The sequence below is a fragment of the Cervus canadensis genome, chromosome 2, assembly GCF_019320065.1.
Source record: "Cervus canadensis isolate Bull #8, Minnesota chromosome 2, ASM1932006v1, whole genome shotgun sequence".
Classification (NCBI taxonomy): Eukaryota; Metazoa; Chordata; class Mammalia; order Artiodactyla; family Cervidae; genus Cervus; species Cervus canadensis.
The window spans coordinates 89,744,816-89,756,960 of NC_057387.1; the positions used below are offsets into that span (position 1 = coordinate 89,744,816).

Here is a 12,145-nt window from a genome sequence, read left to right on the forward strand (position 1 = left end):
AGACAGAATATCACATATAGGAATGTAGAGACCAGAAATGAACAGATGGGTTCAGAGGAAAGCAAGTAAGCAGCAGCACTTTAGTAGATTTATGTAGGTGTAGCACTCTAGTAGGTTTATAGAAATGTCTAGAAGAAAATAGATCACACAGGGACTTGACTATCAGTCTAACCAACTGTGGTGGGAACACTATCTGCCACTTACAGTCTAATCTGATTCTTAAAATACTTATCTTCTTATTGGATCACAAATTTCCTAAAACGATGCTAGTCATTTATACAACTGCCTAAACTGAAAACTCAGATGACCATTATATCTACTACAGTGGGCAGGAATCCCTTAGCATAAATGCAGTAGCCATCACAGTCAACAAAAGAGTACAAAAAGCAGTACTTGGATGCAATCTCAAAAATGACAGAATGATCTCTGTTCGTTTATAAGGCAAACCATTCAATATCACAGTAATCCAAGTCTATGCCCTGACCAGCAATGCTGAAGAAGCTGAAGGTGAATGGTTCTATGAAGACCTAAAAGGTTCTATGAAGACCTACAAGACCTTTTAGAACTAACACCCAAAAAAGATGTCCTTTTCATTATAGGCCAATACCTTGGCCACCTGATGCAAAGAGCTGACTCATTTGAAAAGACCCTGATGCTGGGAAAGATTGAAGGCAAGAGGAGAAGCGGACGACAGAGGATGAGATGGTTGGATGGCATCACCAACTCAATTGGACATGAGTTTGGGTGAACTCTGGGTGTTGGTGATGGACAGGGAGGCCTGGCATGCTGTGGTTCATGGGGTTGCAAAGAGTCAGACACGACTGAGTGACTGAACTGAATTGAACTGAAATTGAAAAGAAATTTATGAAGGAATTCATAGAATTTCTTCATAGTACACCCAAGCCAGATGTGGTTATCAATTTCCTTTTAAAAAGCACAGCTAATAAATAAAGTCAGTAATCTTAAAAAAAAAAAAAAAAAAAAGCACAGCTGGCTCACAGAGTAACTTCAGAGATCTCTGAGTTCAACTCCATATTCATTTCTTACAGTTTCTTAATAGCCATATCCCCACATATTATTTTAAAGCATCTATCTGAACAACTTTCAAAGTGATGGGGAGTTTGCTATCTTGTAGGACCTGGGATTTTCTAAACTAACTTGTCTAACCAAGCCAATTCCTGGTATGTGCATGCATGCTTAAGTTGCTTCAGTCATGTCTAACTCTTTGCAACCCCATGGACTGTAGCCCTCCATGCTCCTCTGTCCATGGGATTCTCTAGGCAAGAATACTGGAGTTGATTGCCGTGCCCTCCTCTAGGGGATCTTCCTGACCCAGGGATCAAACCCATGTCTCTTACACCTCCTGCATCGGCAGGTGGGTTCTTTACCACAAGCACCACCTGGAAAGCCCCCATTCCTGATATAGGACAAATTAAGTAGACAAAGGATTACAAAACATCAGTTTCCAATGATTCCATCCTGTAAATCCAAATAATCAAAACAAAATTCTCTATATATACCACAATATAAGCTCTTTCAATGGAGAACAAACACAGAAAACTATCCTTAGTATGATAGATTAGACATTTTTTTTTTGGTCACCTAGCATCTTTTTTCCCCCATTCTGACTTTGCCTGGGGACAGGGAGGACCACTTTCTCCCCTAACTGCTACATTTTCTTGATGTAGCAGGTAAATCCTATTACCAAGAGGTAGAACATATGACTAAGAAATTATGATTGGTTAGGACTGGGCAAATGACTGAAGCTAAGGTATCAGCACTAATCTCACTAATCTTCTTAATCCAGAAAGAACAACAGCCTCCTATGGATCTGGAGTTCCACCAATGGGAGGCTGAAATTGTTGCTACCGTTTTACTACCACAAAGAGAGAATCTATCTAAAAATGAAGTCAACCCAGAATAATTGAGACCGAGAAACAGAGATGGGGATCTGGGTCCTCATGACATTATTTAAATGCCTATTTCAAACCACACCCAAGTTAGATGTGTTTTTTTCTTAAGCCAAGTTTGGATTTTCTTCTTTCACTTTCATCCCTAACAGTACTACCCACAACAGTAACTGCCAAATCCTACAAAAAGAAAAGTAGGTCAACTTCTCAGCATTTTATCTATTATCATGCATTATTATATAATTTGGCTATACCAATAACCAACTATACATATTAAATTTTAAAAATGAGCCTGGCACGCTTTAACACAGCATTTCACTTTCAACATTGCCTTGTACTGTCTTGTTTCTAGACAAAAATCAGTATTTTAAGCAGAAGAAAATGACTATAACTTTATATATAACACTGCAAAGGCAAAAATAACTCAGAAATTAAAAGTTTCCATTACATCCTATTAGCTATTTTTAAAAAAACAGAAAACAAACAAAAAACCCAATGAACTATCCAGAAGCCATGTAAAGATTCTTACTTGAAGCTGAAGAGTATGTCGAAGAATAGTTTCTTCTAAAGCATGGATCCACTTCTCTCTCTCATCAGCATCACGAGCTGGAATAAAAGTTTATAAAAAGCAAAACCTTAATATCTACAATATAGCTCCATAATTGGAAGCAAAAATTTTTAATCATGAATCTAAATAGAAAAGGTTTTCCTTAACAGGTTTTACCTATTTTTTTCAAATATGCAACCTAATTGCAGCAATTTATAACAAAGAGAATAAATGTGTTCAACAATTGCAGGCTACCTTCCCACTGGGAATAATTAGAAAAGTTAAAATAATTAAAAATAACTGTTTTGAAAGCATCAGAAAATAGCAAGATAGTAAAGAATTAACAGGCCAAAATCTAGGAAAAGACAAACATCCAGCCCGGTATTTAGAGCCACTGTCCTCCTGGAGGCATTGTACATTTCAAAAGAGGAGTTGTAGACTGAGCAACTTCTTAAAAGACTTGTCATTATGTATGAGCAGGGGACATATAGGGACTCCATGTACTTTCTGCTCAATTTTTCTGGGAACCTAAAACTACTCTGAAAATATCTGTTGGGAAAAAAAAATCTTGTCAGGCCAAAAATTAAGAAAGCAAGGCTGACCGACAGTGGTGGCTCTGGCAAACAGCTCAGGTTTTGATTGGGACCTCAAAGGGCTCTACCTTGGGATTAAGAATAAAACAGGGGACTTCCCTGGCAGTCCAGTGGTTAAGACTTCACCTTCCAATGCCAAGGTGTGTGGGTTCAGCCCCTGGTTAGAGAGCTAAGATCCCACATGCCTGGAGACTAAAACACCAAAACATAAAACAGAAGCAATATTGTAACAAATTCGATACAGACTTTAAACATGGTCCACATCAAAAAAAAAAAAAAAAGACTAAAACAATTAAAACAGTTGCTCACTCCTATGGCTCATCCAGAAAAACCTTGATGCCTGAAATAAATTAAAACTACCCCAAGTTGTTACTGACTCTAAGCATCTAGCTAGCAAAAGCAAATGAATATATTTTCTGTAGAAAGATAACATCATATCAGCTTCCAAATTATTTTTATAAACAATTTTTAAATACAATGACTAGCACATAAGCAAAGATAACCAAAGATATACAAGGAGACAAAACCGCACATAAATGAGAAATCAAATGATAGAAACAGATCAACAAGAGCTCCAGATATTTGAACAAACAGTCCCACAACTGAAAAGTAACTATGCTTTAATTCATTCAATGAAAGACTGGAAACTTTGACAGAGCCTTAGAAACCATTTTATAAATTATATGGGTTCTTTAAATAATTAAATATAAATTCTAAAATTAAAAAAAACATAATAAGCAAAATTAAGAACTCAGTCAATGAGTCTGACAGCAGATTAAATTGGTTAAAGAGACAATGAGAGAACTGGAGGAGAGACCAGAAGAAAATCATCAGAACAAAAGACGAGTCAGAGAGAGAAAATATAGACGAAAGGGAGAACAACACAGACAGTGAGAGGGTGTAATATGCATGTGATTGAAATACCAAAAGAAGACAAAAGACAGAAGAGACTAGAAGCACTATCTGATGAAGAATTTTTCAAAACAAGATGAAAGACATTAAGCCACGGATTTCAGAAGCCCAGGCTTCCCTGGTGGCTCAGACAGTACAAGAATCTGCCTGTAAGGTAGGAGACCCGGATTTGATCCCTAGGTGGAGAAGATCCCCTGGAGAAGGGAATGCCAACCCACTCCAGTATTCTTGCCTGGAGAATTCCATGGACAGAAGAGCCTGGAGGGCTACAGTCCATCGGGTCACAAAGAGTCAGACACGACTGAGTGACTGACACACACAACAATTCTAAGCAGGCTTAACCAAAGAAAATCCACAGTTAGACCAATCCCAGCCAAAACTTACTACAAACCAAAGACAGAGGAAATATTTTAAAAATAGCTGGGGGTGAGATCTAGACAGTTCAGACAGTTCTGTAACTATTAGGTAAGGTCACAGAAAAAGTGCACTTTTGGTAGATCAAAAATATTCTATATTAAAATAATTGAAAAGTCATCCCATTAAGGAAACTCCAGATCCAGAAAGTTTTGCCAGAGCACTGTCAGACATTTATGAAGAAAGAATGCCAATCAAACACAAAATATTCCAGAGAAAAGAAAACGAAGAACACTCCTCAACTCTTTTAAGGTCAGAATAACTTTGATATTAACCTGACAAGACTATCATAAGAGAAAAAAATTTAAGGCAACTCTAATGCAAAAAGGATATGCGAAAATTCTTTATAAAACTTAATATGTCAAATTGAAGTTGAGTTTATTCCAGAAATACAAGGTTGGTTGAGTATGGGAAAAAAATCAAGCAACATCGAACAAGATAAAAATACATATGAATAAGGTTAGTCACTGTAGCATTGTTTATAATTACAAAATACTGTAAAACAACCTAAATGCTCAGATAGAGGAAGATGGTTGAGTAAACCATGGAGTACAACGCAAGTGTGAAAAAGAGAACAAGGAAGATCACTTTTGAGTGATTTGGAGTGATTTTTCAGATACATTATTCAATGAACACAAAGAAGAAAGAAAGAGGGGGATATAAGAAAATATACTAAAAAAAAAAGAAAAGAAAATATACTCACATCTGCTTGTTTGTGCAAAATAGATACAAGGAGGATGAACTATAAACTAATGAGATTGGTTACCTACAAAGCACAGTGGGAAAGGATGGATATCAGGAAAAACAGGAATGAGTTAGGGGTACAGAGGTAGCAATACTTCTCTGAATTTATCATTTTGTATCTACTCAGACTCTTTAAAGCCACAGTAATATTTCACATTCTCCCCCAGATAAATAATTTACATCAACCAGGATGGGGAGAGGGAACCCAAAATTCAAAGTAATTCTGTATATGTGCTCAGTCATGTCCAACTCTTTGGGACTTCACGGACTATAGCCCACCAGGACCCTCTGTCCATTGGATTATTCACACAAGAATACTGGAATGGGTTGCAATTTTCCTCTCCAGGGGATCTCCCCAACCCAGGGATTCAGCCCATGTCTCCTGCATCTCCTGTATTGGCAGGCAGATTCCTTACCACTGAGCTATCTGGAAAAATATAATATAAACAGCAATAAATTAACCTAACTATATTACAAATGAATAAGACAATCAAACCGAAGGGTGTGAGGAAGAAAAAAGAAAAGATTGAGCCCAACTAACTTTGAAAACAGTATTCTGACTAGACAATGCAAGGCTAAACCAAAATAGAACCATACAGAAATACTGTACAAAAATTGCACAAGTACTGTAAATCTGGTTTTCACAGGAGTATAGTTTAGCAATTCTGTAACTACAAACAAGTGAATATATTGTAGATAATGCCAACTCCGGTTTCTCAGTGTCTGAGGGGAAAAAATTACAAATGAGGAAGAAAGATAGAATGAACCATATGGTATTAAGACTAGAAAAGAAGGTATCACTATGAACTCAGGGTTCTAGATAGGGAGATAGAAAGACAGGAAGTGCATGAAAAAGAATGGGGGCATGTCAAAAGGTAAAAGGAGCCAAACTGAAGGAGTTCCAAAAACCAAAGACTAAAGAATGTGAGCAATATAATAACTGATAGTACTGAATTATAATCCAAAGAATAAAATAAATATCTAACAGTGCAATATTGATATACATTACTTGAATAAGTAAATAGATGGGGAAGAAGGCACAGTTCTTTCTTCAGAAGAGTTACAATTCATAAGTATAGTAGGAATGAAAGAAATGTTTAAATCACCTGTAGACAAATACGACAGTAATAATTACTGAAGGCAAGACTGGTCAATGGCATACTGATTGCTAAAATCAGTGGGCAAAAGTTTGAGGAGAAAGAGGATATTAGTAGAGTCTCAAAGTATCTCTCCCAATATATTTATTAACTATGAAGGGAAAATCAGTAATTTTATAATGGAGAAGTCTGGCAGACACCACCTTAATCCAGTGATCAAGATTAATACCACCAGTAACAAATTTCTTGATATCATATACCACTCCCTCGATATGACCCACTGAGAAGGAACAGCATCACTTCTGTAGTATTCTTGCCAAAAACACATAATCTCACTCTAATCATGAGAAAACATTAGATAAACCCAAACCAAGAGGTATTCTACAAAATAACTAAAACTCACCAAAAATGTCGAAGTCATGAAAGACAAGAGGAGTAAGGAACTGTCATAACTAAAGGCAATATGGGATCTTAGGCTGAACCCTGGAACAGAAAGGGGGCATTAAAAGGGGAAAATCACATGAGCTCTGTGCTTTAGTTAAAAGTATTGTACCAAATGGGTAGAAGATTCAGCTCAGGACATCCGACTCTGAACAGGACAAGGAGGGCATACATCAAACCAAGGAACAACCTGGCATGGGGTATCAAAGCCAGCAGGATGAAGAGGAAAATCACACAATGGAAAAGTCCAGCGTGGGGAGTCAGAGCCCAAGATGGAGTCCACATTGGGCAGGGGGATTGGGTCAGGCTGGTACAAGGTTTCCAAAGCTGAGTGGAATGAGGGTGACATCCACACAAGGAAGTGGGTGATGATAGGAAACTAACTGCATATAGAGGGATTGATCAAATGAGTAAATATAACAAGGATGAAGGGTTTCTGATTGTTGGATAGTTGCAAAAATGGTAAGGGAGAAAACCAGAATGATTTCTGCAATGGTAGGCTGGAAATACAGGTATCAGTATGAACTAATAGTTTTTAATATTTATGTAAATAAATACCTATGGAAATATGTACATGAATATACATTTATGTACACATGTATATAACATTCATATTTTCTTAGCTCTGAGAGGGCCTGGGCACCATGAAAGCCAACAGCAATAAGTACACCTAGCATCAGGTACTGATTTCTAAATATCTTTCTCCATTACAAGGAACTAGGGCTCCTTGGAAAAATGGTTGATTCCAGGACTGGCACAGGGAAGATAGAAAACTGGCTTGGAACATCTTTTGTGTGCCTATAAGTTAAAGAAGAAAATACTCAAGAGAATGATAGGAACATGTCAATAGAACACAGAAGTCAGCTTAAAAAAAAATCCTACTGGCCAAATTAAGGACAATTTGAGCATTAATTTGAATTACAATCCATTGAGTATAACAGGAAACCATGAGTTAGCACTGATACATATAAATTGAAGGTTTGCTCAGAAATGGGATTCTGCATAGCTTCAAAATACCCCTACAAAATATCAAGAAAGGAAAAAGATAAAATACCACCTCAATCATGTGATCAAAGTAAATGTCATTAGGTTATGGGACAAACTGAAATCCTGTGAAAAGAACAAAGAATCACTTCTGTGATCTTCAGGCCAGATATACAATCTGCATCATGAACAAACATTAGGAGAAAACAAACTGAGGGACATTCTACAGAATAATTAGCCTCTGATATTTTAAAGTGTCAAGGTCATAAAACTCAAAGAAAGACTGAGTAGCTGTTCCAGGCTAAAGGAGGCTAAAAAATGTGACAACTAAATGCAAAATGTGATTCTGAACCAGATCCTCCTGCTATAAAGGACATTACTGGAACAACTGGCAAAACCTGAACAGACTCTAAGGAGTAGATGGTTTTAATGCATCAATGTTAATTTCCCGATTTTAATGGCTGCATAGTGTGTTTAGAAGAAAATTTCCTTGTTTGCAGGAAATATGTAATAAAAAAAAACATTCAGGGGTGACGGGACTTCCAGTTAACAACAACCTTCAAACAGTTTTGGGATGGCAAAGTTCTTCGTGCTGTATTTGCAACTTTCTAGTAAATGCAAGATTATTTGAAATTCTTAAAAACTATACTTTAAAAACATTATTATGATAAAGAAGACATAAATAAATGGAAAAACCATTTTATGAATTGGAAGATTCAATATCCTGAGAGTGGAAAGACACTAGCGAAAGACAGTGAAGCATGAAAAGAGCCCAATTAGAAAACTGGTCTCAATGTGTGTAGAACAGTGGGGCTGATGGGCGAGGAGGAAACAGCAAAAGTTTAGGATCCTATCCCAAGGAGTGTGAATGGACTTTATGACAATGGGAAGCCCCTGAAGAGTTTCAAGCATGAGAGTGACAAGGCCTAATTTGCATGTTAAAAATATCAATCTGGGGCAGAAATAGAGGTGGTATGCCAGTCAGGAAGTGGTTGTGAGGGTGAGGCCTGAACTGAGAAATGTCTGGGACATGAAATGACGTGCCATTCTCACAGCCATCAGGGCACTAAATAGCAATCACCTTTAAACCTGCCACATCCTTCAGATTCTTCCTTGATACAGTCCCTCTCTCTAGCCTTTCTTTCCACCTCTACTGACAACATCCTTGTTCAAGCACTCGAATAGTCTCATGCCTGTGAACAAAACATCATCACAGAAGACGTACATGTGCTAACCTTTGCTAGGGTCAGTGCAGCTGCATACCTCATGCATATCTGAGCTTATATTTCAAGGCTGTTTCCATCAAAAACCTCAACATTCTCTAATACCATACTGAATTTACCCAACTTTCCTGAGTAACAATAAAGGTCCTCCACATCTTTCATTTCATGCCTTTTTTATATGACCCAAACCATCTTCTCATTGGCCCCTAAACACTCTAAATGAATTATTATTTCCCTGTTCATGGCATACCTTCCCCCTCCTTGAATCTTAACGCTGACTCTACCTTCCTTCCCATCTCTAAGCCCCATGTTCTTCAGAACAAGTTCTACTTCTCCTTTTGACATGCCCCCACTCTTTTTCATTCTCTCTCTCTCTGAAACCACGAGTTCATATTGATACCTCCAATTCTAGTCTAACACCACATGGCTTACTGGTTTACTGACACCAAGACAGACCAATGAAACAGAGGAGAAGCCAAAATGATTTTTGTATGTATGTATGCCAAAATGATTTTTGTATGTATACTAAAATGAATTTTGACAAGGGTGCCAAGACTATACAATGGGGAAAAGACAGTCTTTTCAATAAGTGGTACTGGGAAAAGTGGATATCCACATTCAAAAGAATGAAAGTGGACTCTTACCATCCAAAATCTGGCTGAAAATATATTTATTTTTATTTATTTATGGCCATGATGTGCATCTTGGAGGATATTAGTTCCCTGACCAGAGACTGAACCTGGGCCCATGGCAGTGAAAGCATGGAGTCCTAACTGCTGAGCTGCCATGGAATGCCCAAAAATGTTTTAAAGACTTATGTGAGACCTAAAACTATTAAACTCCTAGAAGAAAACATATGGGGAAATCTTCAGAACATTGGAATTGGCAAGGATTTGTTCAATATGATATCAAAAGCATAGGCAACAAAATTTAAAAATAGACAAACAGAACTATAGGAGAACCTCTTTTATCCACAGTTTTGCTTTCCAGAGTTTGTTACCCCTCAAGTTAACCAGATGCTAAAATAAAATATTAAATGGAAATAAACAATTTGTAAGTTTTAAACTGTGTATCATTCTGAGGAACATGATGAAATCTCACATCATCCTGCTTTGTCCTGTCCAGGATGCCCAACCATTAACATAACGTTCTCCTTACAGCCAACAATCAATATTGTCATGGCACCATGACCCACACTAAACAGATGATCCTCCTTCCAATGCATCATTACATCAATGGTGGCCTAATAATACTTCACAAGGCCTATATCATTCACCTCACTTCATCTCATCACTAGTCATTTTATCATCTCACATCATACAATAAGATAATTTGAAGGAAGTTACATTCACATAACTTTTACTACAGTATATTACAATCGTTTTATGTTACTATTAGTTATTGTTAATCTCTTACTATGGTTAATGCATAAATTATACCTAATCATAGGTATGTATGTATAGGAAAAAACATTAAGTATATATAGAGTTCAGTATTATCTGCAGTTTCAGGCATCCACTGGGTGCCTTAGAACATATCCCTGTGATAAAGGAGGGGACTAATGTACAACATTACCACACAATTCCACTTGTCTCACACGCTAGGAAAGTAATGCTCAAAATTCTCCAAGCCAGGCTTCAGCAATATGTGAACCGTGAACTTCCAGATGTTCAAGCTGGTTTCAGAAAAGGCAGAGGAACCAGAGATCAAATTGCCAAAGTCTGCTGGATCATCGACAAAGCAACAGAGTTCCAGAAAAACATCTATTTCTGCTTTATTGACTATGCCAAAGCCTTTGACTGTGTGGATCACAATAACCTGTGGAAAATTTTGAAAGAGATGGGAATATCAGACTACCTGACCTGCCTCTTGAGAAACCTGTATGCAGGTCAGGAAGCAACAGATAGAGCTGGGCATGGAATAACAGACTGGTTCCAAATCGGAAAAGGAGTACGTCAAGACTGTATATTGTCACCCTGCTTATTTAACCTCTATGCGGAGTACTTCATGAGAAACGCTGGGCTGGAAGAAGCACAAGCTGGAATCAAGTTGCTGGGAGAATTATTAATAACCTCAGATAGGCAGATGACACCACCCGTATGGCAGAAAGTGAAGAGGAACTAAAAAGCCTCTTGATGAAAGTGAAAGAGGAGAGTGAAAAAGTTGGCTTAGAGCTCAACATTCAGAAAACTAAGATCATGGCATCTGGTCCCATCACTTCATGGGAAATAGATGGGGAGACAGTGGAAACAGTGGCTGACTTTATTTTTGGGGGCTCCAGGATTACTGCAGATGGTGATTGCAGCCATGAAATTAAAAGACACTCCTTGGAAGGAAAGTTATGACCCACCTAGACAGTGTATTAAAAAGCAGAGATATTACTTTGCCAACAAAGGTTCGTCTAGTCAAGGCTGTGCTTTTTCCAGTGGTGATGTATGGATGTGAGAGTCAGACTGTGAAGAAAGCTGAGCGCCAGAGAATTGATACTTTTGAACTGTGGTGTTGAAGACTCTTGAGAGTCCCTTGGACTGCAAGGAGATCCAACCAGTCCATCCTAAAGGAGATCAGTCCTGGGTGTTCACTGGAAGGACTGATTCTGAAGCTGAAACTCCAATACTTTGGCCACCTCATGCAAAGAGTTGACTCATTGGAAAAAGACCCTGATGCTGGGAGGGATTGGGGGCAGGAGGAGAAGGGGACGACAGAGGATAAGATGGCTGGATGGCATCACCAACTCGATGGACATGAGTTTGAGTAAACTCTGGGAGTTGGTGATGGACAGGGAGGCCTGGAGTGCTGCGATTCACGGGGTCGCAAAGAGTCGGACACGACTGAGCAACTGAACTGAATGTACAACAAACTTAAAAATTTCTGTGCATCGAAGGAAACAATTAATAGAGAAAAGGCAACCTACAGAATAGGGGGAAATAATTGTAAATCATGTATACGATAAGGAGTTAATATCTGGAATACATGAAGGACTTCTACAACTCAGCAACAACAAAAAAAAACAATTTAAAAATGGGCAAAAAAACAGCAGTCAAACAAGAAATAAAACGTACCCAGATTGGAAGGGAAGAGGCAAAACTGTCTTTATATGCAAATGACATGATACCATACACAGAAAATTCTATAAAGACTCCAAACAAAAACTATTAGAACTGATAAATGAATTCAACAAGGTAGCAGGATATCATATTAACTTGCAGAAATCTGTTGCATTTATTTACACTACCAATGAAGTATCAGAAAGGGAAAGTTTTAAAAAAATCCCTTTTAA

General features: G+C 37.8%; 1 protein-coding gene across 5 annotated transcripts in view; it reads right to left on the reverse strand.

Annotated features, from left to right (window-relative positions):
• OSBPL9 (oxysterol binding protein like 9) overlaps positions 1 to 12,145 on the reverse strand; it is a 161,322-nt gene that overhangs the window by 71,379 nt on the left and 77,798 nt on the right. For all 5 annotated transcript variants that reach the window (XM_043461342.1, XM_043461341.1, XM_043461340.1 and 2 more), the window contains exon 4: positions 2,440 to 2,516. In XM_043461342.1, coding sequence (XP_043317277.1) covers positions 2,440 to 2,516 — 77 coding nt within the window. The remainder of the gene's footprint in view (positions 1 to 2,439; positions 2,517 to 12,145) is intronic.